The sequence below is a fragment of the Oncorhynchus mykiss genome, chromosome 7, assembly GCF_013265735.2.
Source record: "Oncorhynchus mykiss isolate Arlee chromosome 7, USDA_OmykA_1.1, whole genome shotgun sequence".
Classification (NCBI taxonomy): Eukaryota; Metazoa; Chordata; class Actinopteri; order Salmoniformes; family Salmonidae; genus Oncorhynchus; species Oncorhynchus mykiss.
In genome coordinates, this window is record NC_048571.1 from 89,420,454 (window position 1) to 89,445,908 (window position 25,455).

The 25,455-nt window shown below is 40.3% G+C and overlaps 1 protein-coding gene across 3 annotated transcripts in view; it reads left to right on the top strand.

The window, feature by feature from the left end:
- ptpdc1a (protein tyrosine phosphatase domain containing 1a) overlaps positions 1-25,455 on the top strand; it is a 76,009-nt gene that overhangs the window by 21,579 nt on the left and 28,975 nt on the right. For 2 of the 3 annotated variants that reach the window (XM_036984357.1, XM_036984358.1), the window contains exon 4: positions 25,112-25,192. In XM_036984357.1, the coding sequence (XP_036840252.1) occupies positions 25,112-25,192 (81 nt within the window). Of the gene's footprint in view, positions 1-5,019; positions 5,126-25,111; positions 25,193-25,455 lie in introns of those variants that run through there. The other variant, XM_036984359.1, reaches the window with a different exon arrangement.

Sequence of the window (25,455 nt, forward strand, 5' to 3'; positions counted from 1 at the left end):
CCGTGGGGTGAGACAGGGATGCAGCTTAAGCCCCACCCTCTTCAACATATATATCAACGAATTGGCGCGGGCACTAGAAAAGTCTGCAGCACCCGGCCTCACCCTACTAGAATCCGAAGTCAAATGTCTGCTGTTTGCTGATGATCTGGTGCTTCTGTCACCAACCAAGGAGGGCCTACAGCAGCACCTAGATATTCTGCACAGATTCTGTCAGACCTGGGCCCTGACAGTAAATCTCAGTAAGACCAAAATAATGGTGTTCCAAAAAAGGTCCAGTCGCCACGACCACAAATACAAATTCCATCTAGACACTGTTGCCCTAGAGCACACAAAAAACTATACATACAGTGGGGCAAAAAAGTATTTAGGCAGCCACCAATTGAGCAAGTTCTCCCACTTAAAAATATGAGAGAGGCCTGTAATTTTCATCATAGGTACACTTCAACTATGACAGACAAAATGAGAAAAAAAATCCAGAAAATCACATTTTGATAATTAATTTATTTGCAAATAATGGTGGAAAATAAGTATTTGGTCACACAAGCAAGATTTCTGGCTCTCATAGACTTGTAACTTCTTCTTTAAGAGGCTCCTCTGTCCTCCACTCGTTACCTGTATTAATGGCACCTGTTTGAACTTGTTATCAGTATAAAAGACACCTGTCCACAACCTCAAACAGTCACACTCCAAACTCCACTATGGCCAAGACCAAAGAGCTGTCAAAGGACACCAGAAACAAAATTGTCCTACGGCCTCCTCCATGTCTCCTGATGTACTGGCCTGTCTCCTGGTAGCACCTCCATGCTCTGGACACTACGCTGACAGACACAGCAAACCTTCTTGCCACAGCTCGCATTGATGTGCCATCCTGGATGAGCTGCACTACCTGAGCCACTTGTGTGGGTTGTAGACTCCGTCTCATGCTACCACTAGAGTGAAAGCACCGCCAGCATTCAAAAGTGACCAAAACATCAGCCAGGAAGCATAGGAACTGAGAAGTGGTCTGGTCACCACCTGCAGAACCACTCCTTTATTGGGGGTGTCTTGCTAAATGCCTATAATTTCCACCTGTTGTCTATTCCATTTGCACAACAGCATGTGAAATTTATTGTCAATCAGTGTTGCTTCCTAAGTGGACAGTTTGATTTCACAGAAGTGTGATTGACTTGGAGTTACATTATGTTGTTTAAGTGTTCCCTTTATTTTTTTGAGCAGTGTGTGTGTGTGTGTGTGTGTGTGTGTGTATATATATATATATATGTATGTATGTATGTATGTATGTATGTATGACATTTGTAATGTCTTTATTATTTTAAAACTTCTGTATGTGTAATGTTTACTGTAAATTTGTATTGTTTATTTCACTTTTGTATATTATCTACCTCACTTGCTTTGGCAATGTTAACACGTTTCCCATGCCAATAAAGCCCCTTGAATTGAATAGATAGATGGGTAGTAAGATAGATAGGTAGGTAGGTAGGTAGGTAGGTAGGTAGGTAGGTAGGTAGGTAGGTAGATCTGTAGATAGATAGGTAGGTAGATGGGTTGTAATATAGATATGTTGTTGGATAGATATTTAGATGGGTAGATATAGATCGATATGGGTAGTAAGATAGATAGATGGGTAGTAAGATAGATAGATGGGTAGTAAGATGGATGGATGGATGGATGGATAGATAGATGGGTAGTAAGATAGATATGTGGGTAGTAAGATAGATAGATATGTGGGTAGTAAGATAGATATTTAGTTAGATAGATAGGTAGTATGATAGATCTATTTGATCATTTAAAACACAATAAAACCTCGTGGATAAAGCCATTTTAAATCATTGAGGATGACACAAAAAAGTTTGAAACGGTATTTCCATTGTGGTCCTCTTAAATAAATGTCTCTAAGCATTACCAAACTCAGTACTACTAGGCATGCTTGAGTTACAGATATAATAATTAATACATTCTTTAACTTTTCAAAGAATCTCAAAGCGCATCAAAAGTAAGACAACAAATAAATATGTAAATGACGGAGATTGAAAGCATGTCAGTCGGTTTGGGATCAAGTTGAGGCAAGTTAGTCTGTAAAGGCAGTGTAGGTTCAGTTGAGGGGGCATCGAAGGGACAGCCAAGGACAACCAAAGACCGGAGCTGTGTTCCCATACTAACATACTGTATACTATATACTTCATGAGTATATACTATTAGTTCATTTTTAGTATACTGTAAACGCACGGTGTCCTTTCAGTCAAGTGTACTAGCGCTTCGCCTGTCTATTGGAGGTTGATGCTAGCTTGTTAGCATAACAAATGACTATCTACACATCTTACAACTTCATGAACAATGTCCATTGAGAACACACAACGACTATACCGCTTAGCTAAGAATGATGTGAATAATCAAGTCAATCAATGTTTTCCTCTGTCTGTATTGGATGTGTTGTTGTTTGTCTGTATTGGATGTGTCGTTGTTTGTCTGTTTTCCTCCGTCTGTATTGGATGTGTCGTTGTTTGTCTGTATTGGAAGTGTCCATTGTTATAGTATGTTAAACCCTCTGTGTCTGTTTTCCTCCGTCTGTATTGGATGTGTCGTTGTTTGTCTGTATTGGAAGTGTCCATTGTTATAGTATGTTAAACCCTCTGTGTCTGTTTTCCTCCGTCTGTATTGGATGTGTCGTTGTTTGTCTGTATTGGAAGTGTCCATTGTTATAGTATGTTAAACCCTCTGTGTCTGTTTTCCTCTGTCTGTATTGGAAGTGTCCATTGTTATAGTATTTTAAACCCTCTGTGACTCCACTCGGCACACCGTTCACTGTATGAGACTTGAGACAGACATACCACACACTTTAACGTTACCTGCAGCGGCAACTCACCACATCTCATAGTCCTTGCTGTCTGTCGTTGTTAGACATGTATTTAGCTTTCATGGCAGCTGTATTTGTTGTCCTGGCTATAATGATGAACTGCCGTTGGCTGTTCAGAAGACCGAGGCTGGAAGGAGGAGGAGACGACAGGCATCTGGTCAAAGGAGGGCGCTGTTGAGGCGCTGTATTCTCCTTGACCAAAATGCAAATGTAGGTAGGCCACATTCTAAGTCAATCATTACACTGTACTGGTCTGTATGTAGCCAAGTTCATTCTCAATGTGATACATCTACTTGGACTATAATGTTAGAACATGTGGTTTAGTGTAGTCTATAGGCTACATTCAATAATGCACACACATGGCAGAAAAGGCCGACATATCAAATCATGTGAAAGCTATTTATTTTGTTTTCAATTTGGTAAAGTTGCCTTTTCTCATCACAGACTGGTGGCAGAGGACCCTACTGCTAAATCCCAATGTACCCATCCTAGACGACCTTGACCTCAAGCCCCACTTCCGAATGACCCTCTTTTGACAGGCTGGTAGAGTCCTTGCAGCATGAAGACCAGGACCATGGCTGGGACCAGACCTTGGAAGCCTCCTGTTTCTCTAATGGCTGGCCAGTGCCACTTCGTATCGTGTTGTGTCCGAGGCATTTGATGTCCACCGGACCACAGTGCTCCATGTCATCCATGGGGTCAGTGGTGGGATCATGAAGAGTTTTATTCATATCAACTACAGGCCATCTGTGACCACAGGTGCAGGTTCATCTACATTGCCTTCCCCGGGTCTGTGCACGACGCCAGGGTCCTGTAACACAGTCCTTTACCCTCCATCCTAAGGGATGGACTCTGCCTGGCAGAGGGTAACTCTGCCTGGCCGAGCCCATCTGTATAATGATCCTACAGGCAGCCGGTGATGGGTGCAGTGGAGGCCACCTACAATGCAAAGCATTCCAAGGCGAGGAATGTGGTGGAGTGGTCCTTCAGGATAATGAAGAACCTGTGAAGCTCCATCATGAAGGCCTGGAGGTGAAGCCTACCTTTGTGTCTGAGGTGGTTGAATGCTGCACGTCTGCCTCAGCAACCAGGACATTGTGGAGCCTGAGGATGATGATGGAGACCTGGACCAGCCTCTGCGGCAGAATGGGGATCACCTGTAGGACCAGCCTCTTCCTCAGAATGGGCATCAACTGTAGGACCAGCCTCTTCCTCAGAATGGGGATCACCTGTAGGACCAGCCTCTTCCTCAGAATGGGCATCACCTGTAGGACCAGCCTCTTCCTCAGAATGGGCATCACCTGTAGGACCAGCCTCTTCCTCAGTATGGGCATCACCTGTAGGACCAGCCTCTTCCTCAGAATGGGAATCACTTGTAGGACCAGCCTCTTCCTCAGAATGGGCATCACCTGTAGGACCAGCCTCTTCCTCAGAATGGGCATCACCTGTAGGACCAGCCTCTTCCTCAGAATGGGCATCACCTGTAGGACCAGCCTCTTCCTCAGAATGGGCATCACCTGTAGGACCAGCCTCTTCCTCAGAATGGGCATCACCTGTAGGACCAGCCTCTTCCTCAGAATGGGCATCACCTGTAGGACCAGCCTCTTCCTCAGAATGGGCATCACCTGTAGGACCAGCCTCTTCCTCAGAATGGGCATCACCTGTAGGACCAGCCTCTTCCTCAGAATGGGCATCACCTGTAGGACCAGCCTCTTCCTCAGAATGGGCATCACCTGTAGGACCAGCCTCTTCCTCAGAATGGGAATCACCTGTAGGACCAGCCTCTTCCTCAGAATGGGCATCACCTGTAGGACCAGCCTCTGCAGCAGAATGGGCATCACCTGTAGGACCAGCCTCTGCAGCAGAATGGGCATCACCTGTAGGACCAGCCTCTTCCTCAGAATGGGCATCACCTGTAGGACCAGCCTCTTCCTCAGAATGGGGATCACCTGTAGGACCAGCCTCTTCCTCAGAATGGGGATCACCTGTAGGACCAGCCTCTTCCTTAGAATGGGCATCACCTGTAGGACCAGCCTCTTCCTCAGAATGGGGATCACCTGTAGGACCAGCCTCTTCGTCAGAATGGGGATCACCTGTAGGACCAGCCTCTTCCTCAGAATGGGCATCACCTGTAGGACCAGCCTCTTCCTTAGAATGGGCATCACCTGTAGGACCAGCCTCTTCCTCAGAATGGGCATCACCTGTAGGACCAGCTCGCAGCTGCAGAATCAGGATTGGGCAATGTTGCAGCACCCGCTAACCCCATCCCAGGTGACCACTACTACCGCAATCCCCACCAGTAAAAACAACCCACATGATTCTCACAGGCACCCTGTTTAAAACAGAATGGTTGATTCCTAAATCAATCAATATCACCCGTGTTCACATCTAACATAACTTACTGTTCTGCTTTTTATCATATTACCAGTGTTCAGGCCTCCCAGGTGGCGCAGCGGTCTTAAGACATCTCAGTACAAGAGGCGTCACTGCAGTCCCTGGTTCGAATCCAGGCTTCATCACATCTGGGCATAATTGGGAGTCGCATAGGGCGGCACAATATTGGCCTAGCGTCGTCCGGGTTTGGCCGGGGTCGGCTGACTTGCCTAGTTAAATAAAATACAAAAATATTTGATCATATCACCAGCGTTCATATTTCAAATCAAACACATTTTTAATAATGCCTCAAATTTCCTGGTGGCATCCCCTTTGTGTGGCCATAATGCACAAAATCCATGCCTTCTGCTGCCCTTCTCCCTGCTGCCTGCTGCCTGCTGCCTGCAGCCCTTCTCCCTGCTGCCTGCAGCCCTTCTGCCTGAGTGCTGCCTGCTGCCTGCAGCCCTTCTCCCTGCTGCCTGCCCTTCTCCCTGCAGCCCTTCCCCCTGAGTGCTGCCTGCAGCCCTTCTCCCTGAGTGCTGCCTGCAGCCCTTCTCCCTGAGTGCTGCCTGCAGCCCTTCTCCCTGAGTGCTGCCTGCAGCCCTTCTCCCTGAGTGCTGCCTGCAGCCCTTCTCCCTGAGTGCTGCCTGCAGCCCTTCTCCCTGAGTGCTGCCTGCAGCCCTTCTCCCTGAGTGCTGCCTGCTGCCTGCAGCCCTTCCCCCTGAGTGCTGCCTGCAGCCCTTCCCCCTGAGTGCTGCCTGCAGCCCTTCCCCCTGAGTGCTGCCTGCAGCCCTTCCCCCTGAGTGCTGCCTGCAGCCCTTCCCCCTGAGTGCTGCCTGCAGCCCTTCTCCCTGCTGCCTGCAGCCCTTCTGCCTGAGTGCTGCCTGCTGCCTGCAGCCCTTCTCCCTGCTGCCTGCCCTTCTCCCTGCAGCCCTTCCCCCTGAGTGCTGCCTGCAGCCCTTCTCCCTGAGTGCTGCCTGCAGCCCTTCTCCCTGAGTGCTGCCTGCAGCCCTTCTCCCTGAGTGCTGCCTGCAGCCCTTCTCCCTGAGTGCTGCCTGCAGCCCTTCTCCCTGAGTGCTGCCTGCAGCCCTTCTCCCTGAGTGCTGCCTGCAGCCCTTCTCCCTGAGTGCTGCCTGCAGCCCTTCTCCCTGAGTGCTGCTTGCAGCCCTTCTCCCTGAGTGCTGCTTGCAGCCCTTCTCCCTGAGTGCTGCCTGCAGCCCTTCTCCCTGAGTGCTGCCTGCAGCCCTTCTCCCTGAGTGCTGCCTGCAGCCCTTCTCCCTGAGTGCTGCCTGCAGCCCTTCTCCCTGAGTGCTGCCTGCAGCCCTTCTCCCTGAGTGCTGCCTGCTGCCCTTCCCCCTGAGTGCTGCCTGCAGCCCTTCCCCCTGAGTGCTGCCTGCAGCCCTTCCCCCTGAGTGCTGCCTGCAGCCCTTCCCCCTGAGTGCTGCCTGCAGCCCTTCCCCCTGAGTGCTGCCTGCAGCCCTTCTGCCTGAGTGCTGCCTGCTGCCTGCAGCCCTTCTCCCTGCTGCCTGCCCTTCTCCCTGCAGCCCTTCCCCCTGAGTGCTGCCTGCAGCCCTTCTCCCTGAGTGCTGCCTGCAGCCCTTCTCCCTGAGTGCTGCCTGCAGCCCTTCTCCCTGAGTGCTGCCTGCAGCCCTTCTCCCTGAGTGCTGCCTGCAGCCCTTCTCCCTGAGTGCTGCCTGCAGCCCTTCTCCCTGAGTGCTGCCTGCAGCCCTTCTCCCTGAGTGCTGCCTGCAGCCCTTCTCCCTGAGTGCTGCCTGCAGCCCTTCTCCCTGAGTGCTGCCTGCTGCCTGCAGCCCTTCTCCCTGAGTGCTGCCTGCTGCCTGCAGCCCTTCCCCCTGAGTGCTGCCTGCAGCCCTTCCCCCTGAGTGCTGCCTGCAGCCCTTCTCCCTGCTGCCTGCTGCCTGCAGCCCTTCTCCTTGGTGCCTGTATCCCTTCTCCCTGCTGCCTGCAGCCCTTCTCCCTACTGCCTGCTGCCTCCAGCCCTTCTCCCTGCTGCCTGCTGCCTGCAGCCCTTCTCCTTGGTGCCTGTATCCCTTCTCCCTGCTGCCTGCAGCCCTTCTCCCTACTGCCTGCTGCCTCCAGCCCTTCCCCCTGAGTGCTGCCTGCAGCCCTTCCCCCTGAGTGCTGCCTGCAGCCCTTCGACCTGAGTGCTGCCTGCAGCCCTTCTCCCTGCTGCCTGCTGCCTGCAGCCCTTCTCCTTGGTGCCTGTATCCCTTCTCCCTGCTGCCTGCAGCCCTTCTCCCTGCTGCCTGCTCCGACGCACTTCACTCACACGGCTCTCCATCACCTGATCTGGTCTTTCTCACAGGCTACAAGTGAAGACCGACACATTGGGGATGCAACTGCATGCATCCTTATCCAATTCCGACGTGCACATTGAAGATAACGGTCCACATTTACTTTGTCAGCGAACAAGATGACTAGGCCTAACAAACATCAAAATTACTAGCCTATGTCAATCTACTATCTTCAATAGTACAAAAGTTGACCTATTCTGTGTAATAAATAAATATTCCAAACATAGTCTGGGACAGTTGTGGGATGCGATAGATCCCATATTAAAACATAGTCTGGGACAGTTGTGGGATGCGATAGATCCCAAATGAATACAACCACTAGCATTAAAAAAAATGTTTTGCGCAATGAGGCTGATGCAACAGATCAGAACGTTTAGCTTCAAGTATAAACTATTAGTCTCTCTCTTCACATTTATAAGTATAAACTATTATATACTACTATTATTTTCTTCACATTACAAGAGATAATAATAGGGGGGGGGGTGTTGTGTCATTTGATTTACACAACATGCCTACCACTTTGAATATGCATTTTTATTGTAAAACATAAGAAATAAGACAAACAGAACTTGAGCGTGCATAACTATTCACCCCGCCAAAGTCAATACTTTGTAGAGCCACCTTTTACAGCAATTACAGCTGCAAGTCTCTTGGGGTATGTCTCTATAAGCTTGGCACATCTAGCCACTGGGATTTTTGCCCATTCTTCAAGGCAAAACTGCTCCAGCTCCTTCAAGTTGGATAGGTTCCGCTGGTGTACAGCAATATTTAAGTCGTACTACAGATTCTCAATTGGATTGAGGTCTGGGCTTTGATGAGGCCATTCCAAGACATTTAAATGATTCCCCTTAAACCACTCGAGTGTTACTTTAGCAGTATGCTTAGGGTCATTGTCCTGCTGGAAGGGGAACCTCCGTCCAAGTCTTTCATCTCTGGAAGACAAACCGGTTTCCCTCAAGAATTTCCCTGTATTTAGCGCCATCCATCATTCCTTAAATTCTGACCAGTTGTCCAGTCCCTGCCGATGGAAAAACATCCCCACAGCATGATGCTGCCACCACCATGGGGATGGTGTTCTCGGGGTGATGAGGGGTGTTTGGTTTGCGCCAGACATAGTGTTTTCCTTGATGGCCAAAAAGCTCAATTTTAGTCTCATCTGACCAGAGTACCTTCTTCCATTTGTTTTGGGAGTCTCCCACATGCCTTTTGGCGAACCACAAACGTGTTTGCTTATTTTTTTCTTTAATCAATGGCTTTTTACTGGCCACCCTTCCGTGAAGCCCAGCTCTGTGGAGTGTACAGCTTAAAGTGGTCCTATGTACAGATACTCCAATCTCCGCTGTGGAGCAGCTCCTTCAGGGTTATCTTTGGTTTCTTTGTTGCCTCTCTGATTAATGCCCTCATTGCCTGGTCCATGAGTTTTGGTGGGCGGCCCTCTCTTCGCAGGTTTGTTGTTTTTCACCTTTATTTAACCAGATAGGCTAGTTGTGAACAAGTTCTCATTTGCAACTGCGACCTGGCCAAGATAAAGCAAAACAGTTCGACACATAAAACAACAGTTACACATGGAATAAACAAACATACAATCAATAATACAGTAGAAAAATCTATATTCAGCATGTGCAAATGAGGTAGGAGAGAGAGGTTAGGCAATAAATAGGCCATGGTGGTGAAGTAATTACAATATAACAATTAAACACTGGAATGGTAAGGTGTGTAGAAGATGAATGTGCAGGTAGAGATACTGAGGTGCAAAGGATAAATAAGATAAACAAATAAATACAGTATGGGGATGAGGTATATTGGATGGGCTATTTACAGATGAGCTATGTACAGGTGCAGTGATCTGTGAGCTGCTCTGACAGCTGGTGCTTAAAGCTAGTGAGGGAGATAAGAGTCTCCAGCTTCAGAGATTTTTGCAGTTCGTTCCAGTCATTGGCAGCAGAGAACTGGAAGGAGAGGCGACCAAAGAAAGAATTTGCTTTGGGGGTGACCAGTGAGATATACCTGCTGGATCGCGTGCTGCTATGGTGACCAGTGAGCTGAGATAAGATGGGGCTTTACCAACACCTTGTGGTGCCATATTATTTCCATTTTTTTAATACTGGATTTAATGGTGCTCTGTGGGATGTTCAAAGTTTCTGATATTTTTTATAACCCAACCCAGATCTGTACTTCTCCACAACTTTGTCCCTGACCTGTTTGGAGAGCTCCTTGGTCTTCATGGTGCCGCTTGCTTGGTGGTGCCCCTTGCTGAGTGGTGTTGCAGACTCTGGGGCCTTTCAGAACAGGTGTATATATACTGAGATCATGTGACTCTTAGATTGCACACAGGTGGACTTTATTTAACTAATTATGTGACTTCTGAAGGTAATTGGATGCATCAGATCTTATTTAGGGGCTTCATAGCAAAGGGGGTGAATACATATGCACGCACCAATTATTTTTTTATTTTCACTTTTTCAACAATAAAATGACCCAACACACCTCCAGGCTGTGTAAGGGCTATTTGACCAAGAAGGAGAGTGATGGAGTGCTGCATCAGATGACTTGGCCTCCACAATCACCCGACCTCAGCCCAATTGAGATGGTTTGGGATGAGTTAGACCGCAGTGTGAAGGAAAAGCAGCCAAGGTGCTCAGCATATGTGGGAACTCCTTCAAGATGGTTGGAAAAGCATTCCAGGTGAAGCTGGTTGAGAGAATGCGAAGAGTAGCAAAATAAAAAGTGTATTTATGTATGCGTATTTGTATGTATATGTATGCATGTTTATTTATATATATATATTTATAAACTGGGTGGTTCGAGCCTTGAATTCTGATTGGCTGACAGCCGTGGTATATCAGACCGTATACCACGGGTATGACAAAGCATTTATTTTTACTGCTTTAATTAGGTTGGTAACCAGTTTATAACAGCAATAAGACACCTCTGGGCTTTGTGGTATATGGCCAATATACCACGGCTAAGGGCTGTATCCAGGCACTCTGCTTTGCGTCATGCCAAGAACAGCCCTTAGCTGTAGTATATTGGCAATATACCACACCCAAGCCTTATTGCTTAAATATATGTGGATATAAATATATATATTTACCCCCAAAATATAAGGGGGATTGGAAATGATGCAGACAATGGCATTTATTGAATGATAATCTGTCCGCATATTAACGCTGATCCCCTAAGAAATAATATTAATACAGATGAATGAAGATGCTAAATGTATAAGAACAACAAAGACCAGTGGCAAAGGGATTCTTTAAAGAATCTCAAATCTAACATATATTTAGATTTGTTTGGTTACTACATGATTCCATGTGTGTTATTTCATAGTTTTCATAGTTTTATTCTACATTATAGAAAATGGTAAAAAATAAAGGAAAAACCTGTGTCCAAACTTATGACTGGTACTTAAGTATCAAAAGTAAATGTAATCAATAAAATATACCTAATTAAGTATAAGTCATTTAAAATGCCTTTATATTTTGTGAACCAGACAGCACAAGAGCCAGGGGCACACTCAGACATCATTTACAGATAGCCAGGGGCACACTCAGACACTCAGACATAATTTACAAAGAAGCATTAGTGTTTTGTGAGTCCTCCAGATCAGAGGCAGTAGGGAAGACCAGGGATGTTCTCTGTTTAGTGAGTCCTCCAGATCAGAGGCAGTAGGGATGACCAGGGATGTTCTCTGTTTAGTGAGTCCTCCAGATCAGAGGCAGTAGGGATGACCAGGGATGTTCTCTGTTTAGTGAGTCCTCCAGATCAGAGGCAGTAGGAATGACCAGGGATGTTCTCTGTTTAGTGAGTCCTCCAGATCAGAGGCAGTAGGGATGACCAGGGATGTTCTCTGTTTAGTGAGTCCTCCAGATCAGATGCAGTAGGGATGACCAGGGATGTTCTCTGTTTAGTGAGTCCTCCAGATCAGAGGCAGTAGGGATGACCAGGGATGTTCTCTGTTTAGTGAGTCCTCCAGATCAGATGCAGTAGGGATGACCAGGGATGTTCTCTGTTTAGTGAGTCCTCCAGATCAGAGGCAGTAGGGATGACCAGGGATGTTCTCTGTTTAGTGAGTCCTCCAGATCAGAGGCAGTAGGGATGACCAGGGATGTTCTCTGTTTAGTGAGTCCTCCAGATCAGAGGCAGTAGGGATGACCAGGGATGTTCTGTTTAGTGAGTCCTCCAGATCAGAGGCAGTAGGGATGACCAGGGATGTTCTCTGTTTAGTGAGTCCTCCAGATCAGAGGCAGTAGGGAAGACCAGGGATGTTCTGTTTAGTGAGTCCTCCAGATCAGAGGCAGTAGGGATGACCAGGGATGTTCTCTGTTTAGTGAGTCCTCCAGATCAGAGGCAGTAGGGATGACCAGGGATGTTCTCTGTTTAGTGAGTCCTCCAGATCAGAGGCAGTAGGGATGACCAGGGATGTTCTCTGTTTAGTGAGTCCTCCAGATCAGAGGCAGTAGGGATGACCAGGGATGTTCTCTGTTTAGTGAGTCCTCCAGATCAGAGGCAGTAGGGATGACCAGGGATGTTCTCTGTTTAGTGAGTCCTCCAGATCAGAGGCAGTAGGAATGACCAGGGATGTTCTCTGTTTAGTGAGTCCTCCAGATCAGAGGCAGTAGGAATGACCAGGGATGTTCTCTGTTTAGTGAGTCCTCCAGATCAGATGCAGTAGGGATGACATGGGATGTTCTCTGTTTAGTTAGTCCTCCAGATCAGAGGCAGTAGGGATGGACCAGGGATGTTCTCTTTTTAGTGAGTCCTCCAGATCAGAGGCAGTAGGGAAGACCAGGGATGTTCTATTGATAAGTTTGTGAATTGGACCATTTTCTATTCAAAATGTAACTTTTGTACTTTTGAGTCTATGGAATAAAAAGTACAGTAAAAAGTACTAACAGTAAAATTAAAAGTTGTCAAAAATATAAATAGTAAAGTACAGATACCCCCCAAAAATTACTTAAGTAACAAAACTTTAAAGTACTACTTAAGTACTTTACACCACTGGTGTATTCTATATTCTCTGTGTATACTACATTCTATATTCTCTGTGTATACTACATTCTATATTCTCTGTGTATACTACATTCTATATTCTCTGTGTATACTACATTCTATATTCTCTGTGTATACTACATTCTATATTCTCTGTGTATACTACATTCTATATTCTCTGTGTATACTACATTCTATATTCTCTGTGTATACTGTATTCTATATTCTCTGTGTATACTACATTCTATATTCTCTGTGTATACTACATTCTATATTCTCTGTGTATACTGTATTCTATATTCTCTGTGTATACTACATTCTATATTCTCTGTGTATACTGCATTCTATATTCTCTGTGTATACTGTATTCTATATTCTCTGTGTATACTACATTCTATATTCTCTGTGTATACTACATTCTATATTCTCTGTGTATACTACATTCTATATTCTCTGTGTATACTACATTCTATATTCTCTGTGTATACTGTATTCTATATTCTCTGTGTATACTACATTCTATATTCTCTGTGTATACTACATTCTATATTCTCTGTGTATACTGTATTCTATATTATCTGTGTATACTACATTATATATTCTCTGTGTATACTGTATTCTATATTCTCTGTGTATACTACATTCTATATTCTCTGTGTATACTACATTCTATATTCTCTGTGTATACTACATTCTATATTCTCTGTGTATACTGTATTCTATATTCTCTGTGTATACTACATTCTATATTCTCTGTGTATACTACATTCTATATTCTCTGTGTATACTACATTCTATATTCTCTGTGTATACTACATTCTATATTCTCTGTGTATACTGTATTCTATATTCTCTGTGTATACTACATTCTATATTCTCTGTGTATACTACATTCTATATTCTCTGTGTATACTACATTCTATATTCTCTGTGTATACTACATTCTATATTCTCTGTGTATACTACATTCTATATTCTCTGTGTATACTACATTCTATATTCTCTGTGTATACTACATTCTATATTCTCTGTGTATACTGTATTCTATATTCTCTGTGTATACTGTATTCTATATTCTCTGTGTATACTGTATTCTATATTCTCTGTGTATACTACATTCTATATTCTCTGTGTATACTACATTATATATTCTCTGTGTATACTACATTCTATATTCTCTGTGTATACTACATTCTATATTCTCTGTGTATACTGTATTCTATATTCTCTGTGTATACTACATTCTATATTCTCTGTGTATACTACATTCTATATTCTCTGTGTATACTACATTCTATATTCTCTGTGTATACTACATTCTATATTCTCTGTGTATACTGTATTCTATATTCTCTGTGTATACTACATTCTATATTCTCTGTGTATACTACATTCTATATTCTCTGTGTATACTACATTCTATATTCTCTGTGTATACTACATTCTATATTCTCTGTGTATACTACATTCTATATTCTCTGTGTATACTACATTCTATATTCTCTGTGTATACTACATTCTATATTCTCTGTGTATACTACATTCTATATTCTCTGTGTATACTGTATTCTATATTCTCTGTGTATACTACATTCTATATTCTCTGTGTATACTACATTATATATTCTCTGTGTATACTGTATTCTATATTCTCTGTGTATACTACATTCTATATTCTCTGTGTATACTGCATTCTATATTCTCTGTGTATACTACATTCTATATTCTCTGTGTATACTGTATTCTATATTCTCTGTGTATACTACATTATATATTCTCTGTGTATACTGTATTCTATATTCTCTGTGTATACTACATTATATATTCTCTGTGTATACTGTATTCTATATTCTCTGTGTATACTACATTATATATTCTCTGTGTATACTGTATTCTATATTCTCTGTGTATACTACATTATATATTCTCTGTGTATACTGTATTCTATATTCTCTGTGTATACTACATTATATATTCTCTGTGTATACTGTATTCTATATTCTCTGTGTATACTACATTCTATATTCTCTGTGTATACTACATTCTATATTCTCTGTGTATACTACATTATATATTCTCTTTGTATACTACATTCTATATTCTCTGTGTATACTACATTCTATATTCTCTGTGTATACTGCATTATATATTCTCTGTGTATACTACATTCTATATTCTCTGTGTATACTGTATTCTATATTCTCTGTGTATACTACATTCTATATTCTCTGTGTATACCGTATTCTATATTCTCTGTGTATACTACATTCTATATTCTCTGTGTATACTACATTCTATATTCTCTGTGTATACTGTATTCTATATTCTCTGTGTATACTACATTCTATATTCTCTGTGTATACTACATTCTATATTCTCTGTGTATACTGCATTCTATATTCTCTGTGTATACTACATTCTATATTCTCTGTGTATACTGCATTCTATATTCTCTGTGTATACTACATTCTATATTCTCTGTGTATACTGCATTCTATATTCTCTGTGTATACTGCATTCTATATTCTCTGTGTATACTACATTCTATATTCTCTGTGTATACTGCATTCTATATTCTCTGTGTATACTACATTCTATATTCTCTGTGTATACTGTATTCTATATTCTCTGTGTATACTACATTCTATATTCTCTGTGTATACTGTATTCTATATTCTCTGTGTATACTGCATTCTATATTCTCTGTGTATACTACATTCTATATTCTCTGTGTATACTGCATTCTATATTCTCTGTGTATACTACATTCTATATTCTCTGTGTATACTGTATTCTATATTCTCTGTGTATACTACATTCTATATTCTCTGTGTATACTGTATTCTATATTCTCTGTGTATACTGTATTCTATATTCTCTGTGTATACTGTATTCTATATTCTCTGTGTATACTGTATTCTATATTCTCTGTGTATACTGTATTCTATATTCTCTGTGTATACTGTATTCTATATTCTCTGTGTATACTACATTATATATTCTCTGTGTATACTACATTCTATATTCTCTGTGTATACTGTATTCTATATTCTCTGTGTATACTACATTCTATATTCTCTGTGTATACTGTATTATATATTCTCTGTGTATACTACATTCTATATTCTCTGTGTATACTACATTCTATATTCTCTGTGTATACTACATTCTATATTCTCTGTGTATACTACATTCTATATTCTCTGTGTATACTACATTCTATATTCTCTGTGTATACTACATTCTATATTCTCTGTGTATACTACATTCTATATTCTCTGTGTATACTACATTCTATATTCTCTGTGTATACTACATTCTATATTCTCTGTGTATACTACATTCTATATTCTCTGTGTATACTACATTCTATATTCTCTGTGTATACTACATTCTATATTCTCTGTGTATACTGTATTCTATATTCTCTGTGTATACTACATTCTATATTCTCTGTGTATACTGTATTCTATATTCTCTGTGTATACTACATTCTATATTCTCTGTGTATACTACATTCTATATTCTCTGTGTATACTACATTCTATATTCTCTGTGTATACTGTATTCTATATTCTCTGTGTATACTACATTCTATATTCTCTGTGTATACTGTATTCTATATTCTCTGTGTATACTACATTATATATTCTCTGTGTATACTACATTATATATTCTCTGTGTATACTGTATTCTATATTCTCTGTGTATACTGTATTCTATATTCTCTGTGTATACTGTATTCTATATTCTCTGTGTATACTACATTCTATATTCTCTGTGTATACTACATTCTATATTCTCTGTGTATACTGTATTCTATATTCTCTGTGTATACTGTATTCTATATTCTCTGTGTATACTACATTCTATATTCTCTGTGTATACTACATTCTATATTCTCTGTGTATACTACATTCTATATTCTCTGTGTATACTACATTCTATATTCTCTGTGTATACTACATTCTATATTCTCTGTGTATACTACATTCTATATTCTCTGTGTATACTACATTCTATATTCTCTGTGTATACTACATTCTATATTCTCTGTGTATACTACATTCTATATTCTCTGTGTATACTACATTCTATATTCTCTGTGTATACTACATTCTATATTCTCTGTGTATACTGTATTCTATATTCTCTGTGTATACTACATTCTATATTCTCTGTGTATACTGTATTCTATATTCTCTGTGTATACTACATTCTATATTCTCTGTGTATACTACATTCTATATTCTCTGTGTATACTACATTCTATATTCTCTGTGTATACTGTATTCTATATTCTCTGTGTATACTACATTCTATATTCTCTGTGTATACTGTATTCTATATTCTCTGTGTATACTACATTATATATTCTCTGTGTATACTACATTATATATTCTCTGTGTATACTGTATTCTATATTCTCTGTGTATACTGTATTCTATATTCTCTGTGTATACTGTATTCTATATTCTCTGTGTATACTACATTATATATTCTCTGTGTATACTACATTCTATATTCTCTGTGTATACTGTATTCTATATTCTCTGTGTATACTGTATTCTATATTCTCTGTGTATACTACATTCTATATTCTCTGTGTATACTACATTCTATATTCTCTGTGTATACTACATTCTATATTCTCTGTGTATACTACATTCTATATTCTCTGTGTATACTACATTCTATATTCTCTGTGTATACTACATTCTATATTCTCTGTGTATACTACATTCTATATTCTCTGTGTATACTACATTCTATATTCTCTGTGTATACTACATTCTATATTCTCTGTGTATACTACATTCTATATTCTCTGTGTATACTACATTCTATATTCTCTGTGTATACTACATTCTATATTCTCTGTGTATACTACATTCTATATTCTCTGTGTATACTACATTCTATATTCTCTGTGTATACTGTATTCTATATTCTCTGTGTATACTACATTCTATATTCTCTGTGTATACTACATTATATATTCTCTGTGTATACTACATTCTATATTCTCTGTGTATACTACATTCTATATTCTCTGTGTATACTACATTCTATATTCTCTGTGTATACTACATTATATATTCTCTGTGTATACTGCATTCTATATTCTCTGTGTATACTACATTCTATATTCTCTGTGTATACTACATTCTATATTCTCTGTGTATACTACATTCTATATTCTCTGTGTATACTGTATTCTATATTCTCTGTGTATACTGCATTATATATTCTCTGTGTATACTGTATTCTATATTCTCTGTGTATACTACATTCTATATTCTCTGTGTATACTACATTCTATATTCTCTGTGTATACTGCATTATATATTCTCTGTGTATACTGTATTCTATATTCTCTGTGTATACTGTATTCTATATTCTCTGTGTATACTACATTCTATATTCTCTGTGTATACTACATTCTATATTCTCTGTGTATACTACATTCTATATTCTCTGTGTATACTACATTCTATATTCTCTGTGTATACTGTATTCTATATTCTCTGTGTATACTACATTCTATATTCTCTGTGTATACTACATTCTATATTCTCTGTGTATACTACATTCTATATTCTCTGTGTATACTGTATTCTATATTCTCTGTGTATACTACATTCTATATTCTCTGTGTATACTACATTCTATATTCTCTGTGTATACTACATTCTATATTCTCTGTGTATACTACATTCTATATTCTCTGTGTATACTACATTCTATATTCTCTGTGTATACTACATTCTATATTCTCTGTGTATACTACATTCTATATTCTCTGTGTATACTGTATTCTATATTCTCTGTGTATACTACATTCTATATTCTCTGTGTATACTACATTCTATATTCTCTGTGTATACTACATTCTATATTCTCTGTGTATACTACATTCTATATTCTCTGTGTATACTACATTCTATATTCTCTGTGTATACTACATTCTATATTCTCTGTGTATACTACATTCTATATTCTCTGTGTATACTACATTCTATATTCTCTGTGTATACTACATTCTATATTCTCTGTGTATACTACATTCTATATTCTCTGTGTATACTACATTCTATATTCTCTGTGTATACTACATTCTATATTCTCTGTGTATACTACATTCTATATTCTCTGTGTATACTACATTCTATATTCTCTGTGTATACTACATTCTATATTCTCTGTGTATACTACATTCTATATTCTCTGTGTATACTGTATTCTATATTCTCTGTGTATACTACATTCTATATTCTCTGTGTATACTACATTCTATATTCTCTGTGTATACTACATTCTATATTCTCTGTGTATACTACATTCTATATTCTCTGTGTATACTGTATTCTATATTCTCTGTGTATACTACATTCTATATTCTCTGTGTATACTGTATTCTATATTCTCTGTGTATACTGTATTCTATATTCTCTGTGTATACTACATTCTATATTCTCTGTGTATACTACATTCTATATTCTCTGTGTATACTACATTCTATATTCTCTGTGTATACTGTATTCTATATTCTCTGTGTATACTACATTCTATATTCTCTGTGTATACTGTATTCTATATTCTCTGTGTATACTGTATTCTATATTCTCTGTGTATACTACATTCTATATTCTCTGTGTATACTGTATTCTATATTCTCTGTGTATACTACATTCTATATTCTCTGTGTATACTACATTCTATATTCTCTGTGTATACTACATTCTATATTCTCTGTGTATACTACATTCTATATTCTCTGTGTATACTGTATTCTATATTCTCTGTGTATACTACATTCTATATTCTCTGTGTATACTACATTCTATATTCTCTGTGTATACTGTATTCTATATTCTCTGTGTATACTGTATTCTATATTCTCTGTGTATACTACATTCTATATTCTCTGTGTATACTACATTCTATATTCTCTGTGTATACTGTATTCTATATTCTCTGTGTATACTACATTCTATATTCTCTGTGTATACTACATTCTATATTCTCTGTGTATACTACATTCTATATTCTCTGTGTATACTGTATTCTATATTCTCTGTGTATACTACATTCTATATTCTCTGTGTATACTACATTCTATATTCTCTGTGTATACTGTATTCTATATTCTCTGTGTATACTGTATTCTATATTCTCTGTGTATACTACATTCTATATTCTCTGTGTATACTACATTATATATTCTCTGTGTATACTACATTCTATATTCTCTGTGTATACTACATTCTATATTCTCTGTGTATACTGTATTCTATATTCTCTGTGTATACTGTATTCTATATTCTCTGTGTATACTACATTCTATATTCTCTGTGTATACTACATTCTATATTCTGTGTATACTGTATTCTATATTCTCTGTGTATACTGTATTCTATATTCTCTGTGTATACTACATTCTATATTCTCTGTGTATACTACATTCTATATTCTCTGTGTATACTACATTATATATTCTCTGTGTATACTGTATTCTATATTCTCTGTGTATACTACATTATATATTCTCTGTGTATACTGTATTCTATATTCTCTGTGTATACTGTATTCTATATTCTCTGTGTATACTACATTCTATATTCTCTGTGTATACTACATTCTATATTCTCTGTGTATACTACATTCTATATTCTCTGTGTATACTACATTCTATATTCTCTGTGTATACTACATTCTATATTCTCTGTGTATACTACATTCTATATTCTCTGTGTATACTGCATTCTATATTCTCTGTGTATACTGTATTCTATATTCTCTGTGTATACTGTATTCTATATTGTATGTGTATTCTGTATTCTATAACTATTGTGTATTCTGTATTATAAGGTTGAAGTTGGAAGTTTACATACACTTAGGTTGGAGCCATTAAAACTTGTTTTTCAACCACTCCACAAATTTCTTGTTAACAAACTATAGTTTTGGCAAGTCGGTTAGGACATCTACTTTGTTCATGACACAAGTCATTTTTCCAACAATTGTTTACAGACAGATTTTTTTTCACTTATAATTCACTGTATCACAATTCCAGTGGGTCAGAAGTTTACATACACTAAGTTGACTGTGCCTTTAAACAGCTTGGAAAATTCCAGAAAATGATGTCATGGCTTTAGAAGCTTCTGATAGGCTAATTGACATCATTTGAGTCAATTGGAGGTGTACCTGTGGATGCATTTCAAGGCCTACCTTCAAACTCAGTGCCTCTTTGCTTGACATCATGGGAAAATCAAAAGAAATCAGCCTCCACAAGTCTGGTTCATCCTTGGGAGCAATTTCCAAAAACCTGAAGGTACCATGTTCATCTGTACAAATAATAGTATGCAAGTATAAACACCATGGGACCACGCAGCCGTCATACCCCTCAGGAAGGAGACGCGTTCTGTCTCCTAGAGATGAACCTACTTTGGTGCGAAAAGTGCAAATCAATCCCAGAACAACAGCAAAGGACTGTGTAAAGATGCTGGAAGAAACAGGTACAAAACTATCTATATCCACAGTAAAACGAGTCCTATATCGACATAACCTGAAAGGCCGCTCAACAAGGAAGAAGCCACTGCTCCAAAACCGCCAAAAAAAAGCCAGACTATGGTTTGCAACTGCACATGGGGACAAAGATTGTACTTTTTGGAGAAACGTCTTCTGGTCTGATGAAACAAAAATAGAACTGTTTGGCCATAATGACCATCGTTATGTTTGGTTGAAAAAGGGGGATGCTTGCAAGCCGATGAACACCATCCCAACCATGAAGCACGGGGGTGGCAGCATCATGTTGTGGGAGTGCTTTGCTGCAGGAGGGGCTAGTGCACTTCACAAAATAGATGGCATCATGAGAGAGAATTTTGTGGATATATTGAAGCAACATCTCAAGACATCAGTCAGGAAATTAAAGCTTGTTTGCAAATGGGTCTTCCAAATCTACAATGACCCCAAGCATACTTCCAAAGTTGTGTCAAAATGGCTTAACAAAGTCTTATTGTATTGGAGTGGCCATCACAAACAGTAGAACATTTGTGGGTAGAGCTGAAAAAGGTTGTGCGAGCAAGGGGGCCTACAAACCTGACTGTTACACCAGCTCTGTCAGCAGGAATGGTCCAAAATTCACCCAACTTACTCTGGGAAGCTTGTAGAAGGCTACCTGAAACGTTTGACCCAAGTTAAACAATTTAAAGGCAATGCTACCAAATACTAATTGAGTTTATGTAAACTTCTGACCCACTCAGAATGTGATGAAATCCAATCAAATGTATTTATATAGCCCTTCTTACATCAGCTGATATCTCAAAGTGCTGTACAGAAACCCAGCCTAAAACCCCAAACAGTAAGTAATGCAGGTGGAGAGGCACGGTGGCTAGGAAAAACTCCCTAGAAAGGCCAAAACCTAGGAAGAAACCTAGAGAGGAACACGGCTATGAGGGGTGGCCAGTCCTCTTCTGGCTGTGCCGGGTGGAGATTATAACAGAACATGGCCTAGATGTTCAAATGTTCATAAATGACCAGCCTGGTCAAATAATAATAATCACAGTAGTTGTCGAGGGTGCAACTCAAGTGTAAATGTCAGTTGGCTTTTCATAGCCGATCATTCAGAGTATCTCTCCCGCTCCTGCTGTCTCTAGAGAGTTGAAAACAGCAGGTCTGGGACAGGTAGCACGTCCGGTTAACAGGTCAGGGTTCCATAGCCGCAGGCAGAACAGTTGAAACTGAAGTAGCAGCACGGCCAGGTGAACTGGGGACAGCAAGGAGTCATCATGCCAGGTAGTCCTGAGGCATGGTCCTAGGGCTCAGGTCCTCCGAGAAAGAGATAATTAGAGAGAGCATGCTTAAATTCACACAGGACACCGGATAAGACAGGGGAAGTACTCCAGATTTAACAAACTGACCCTAGCCCCTCGACACATAAACTACTGCAGCATAAATACTGGAGGCTGAGACAGGAGTGGTCAGGAGACACTGTGGCCCCGTCCGATGATACCCCTGGACAGGGCCAAACAGGCAGGATATAACCCCCAAGCACAGCCCCCACACCACAAGAGGGATATCTTCAACCACAACTTACCATCCTGAGACAAGGCCGAGTATAGCCCACAAATATCTCAACCCGAGGGGGGGTACCAACCCAGACAGGAAGATCACGTCAGTGACTCAACCCACTCAAGCGACGCACCCCTCATAGGGACAGCATGGAAGAGCACCAGTAAGCCAGTGACTCAGCCCAGGATTAAATGTCAGGAATTGTGAAAAACTGAGTTTAAATGTATTTGGTTAAGGTGTATGTAACCTTCCGACTTCAACTGTATATTGTTTGTGTATTCTGCATTGTATGTTGTCTGTATTTTTTATTCTCTGTGTATTCTATATTCTCTGTTTATTCTATATTCTCTGTGTTTTCTAAATTATACACTGTCTTTCAAAAGTTTGGGGTCACTCAGAAATGAAATACAGTGTAGACATGGTTAATGTTGTAAATGACTATTATAGCTGGAAACGGCAGATTTTTTTTAATGGAATATCTACATAGGAGTACAGAGGCCCATTATCAGCAACCATCAGTCCTGTGTTCCAATGGCACGCTGAGTTAGCTAATCCAGGTGTATCACTTTAAAAGGCTAATTGATCATTTAGAAAACCCTTTTGCAATTATGTTAGCACAGCTGAAAACTTTTGTCCTGATTTCAGTCTATTCTTGTTCTGAGAAATGAAGGTTATTCCATGCGAGAAATTGCCAAGAAGCTGAAGATCTCGTACAACGCTGTGTACTACTCCCTTCACAGAACAGCGCAAACTGGCGCTATCCATAATAGAAAGAGTGGGCGGCCCCGGTGCACAACTGAGCAAGAGGACAAGTACATTAGTGTCTAGTTTGAGAAACAGAAACCTTCTAGGCAGAGTTGCAAAGAAAAAGCCTTTTCTCCAACTGGTCAATAAAAATAAAAGATGAGCAAAATAACACAGACACTGGACAGAGGAACTCTGCCTAGAAGGGCAGCATCCTGGAGTTGCCTCTTCACTGTTGACGTTGAGACTGGTGTTTTGCTGGTACCATTTAATGATGCTGCAGGGTTGAGGACTTGTGAGGCGTCTCTTTCTCAAACTCAACACTCTAATGTACTTGTCCTCTTGCTCAGTTGTGCACCGGGGCCTCCCACTCCTCTTTCTATTCTGGTTAGCGCCAGTTTGTGCTGTTCGCTGAAGGGAGTAGGACACAGCCTTGTACGAGATCTTCAGCTTCTTGGCAATTTCTCACATGGAATAGTAAAGAAACTTGAAGCTCTCAACCTGCTCCACTACAGCCCCGTCGATGAGAATGGGGCTCTGTCCTCCTTTTCCTGTTTTCCACAATCCTCTCCTTTGTCTTGATCATGTTGAGGGAGATGTTTTTGTCCTTGCCCCACAAGGTCAGGTCTCTGACCTCCCTATAGGCGGTCTCATCGTTGTCAGTGATCAGGCCTACCGCTGTTCTATATTATCTGTGTATTCTACATTTATATGTGTATTCTATATTATCTGTGTTTTATATTATCTGTATTCTATATTCTCTATGTTCTATATTCTCTGTATATTCTATATTCTCTGTATGTTCTATATTCTCTATGTTCTATATTCTCTGTATATTCTATATTCTCTGCATGTTCTATATTCTCTGTATTCTATATTCTCTGCATGTTCTATATTCTCTGTATTCTATATTCTCTGTGTTCTATATTCTCTGCATGTTCTATATTCTCTGTGTTCTATATCCTCTGTATTCTATATTCTCGGTGTTCTATATTCTCGGTGTTCTATATTCTCTGTGTTCTATATTCTCTGTTCTATATTCTCTGTGTTCTATATTCTCTGTGTTCTATATTCTCTTCATGTTCTATTTTCTCTGTTCTATATTCTCTGTGTTCTATATTCTCTGTATGTTCTATATTCTCTGTATTCTATATTCTCTGTGTTCTATATTCTCTTCATGTTCTATATTCTCTGCATGTTCTATATTCCCTGTGTTCTATATGCTCTTCATGTTCTATATCCTCTGTATTCTATATTCTCTGTGTTCTATATTATCTGTATTCTATATTATCTGTATTCTATATTCTCTGTATTCTATATTCTCTGCATGTTCTGTATTCTCTGTGTTCTATATTCTCTGCATGTTCTATATTCTCTGTGTATTGTGTATTCTCTGGGTATCCTATATATTCTGTATTTTTCCTGTAAGTCCTGTGCTACGCTGCTCCTCCCATGTCTGAGGCAGCCAGCTGGGTGGTGTCCTATTGTAAACAGATATCTGATCAATAAGTAAACACAAAGTAATCAGTACACGCTCCTCACCCTTTTCCACTCTCCTCCACTGCCACACATGGCCAGTAACTAACGCCCAACAGCTTAACTGGTAGTATCATTCATCCACTTGTTTTCCGGGCTGCTCTGTTCGAATAATTCATATTACATGTACTGCATGTGATTCATTAACGGTGTGTGAACTGTCCTGATGTGTAATCACCATGTAATTCTGCTCTCTCGCTCTCGCTCTGTGTCTCTTTCTCTGCAGGATAACTGACAACTTGCTGGCGATGGCAAGGCCTTCTACTGAAATCCTTGAGAAATACAATATCATAGAGCAGTTTACAAGGTATTTGGTATTTGGTGTTTTAGAGGACAAAACACTAGCTGTCAATAGTTATTAGTACCACCAATAGACCTACAAACCTGAGACCACCAGGAGACCACTAGCTATTAGCACCACCAGGAGACCTCTAGCTGTAACTAGCTATTAGCACCACCAGGAGACCACTAGTTATTAGCACCACCAGGAGACAACTAGCTGTAACTAGCTATTAGCACCACCAGGAGCTAGTGGTCTCCTGGTGGTGCTAATAGCTAGTGGTCTCCTGG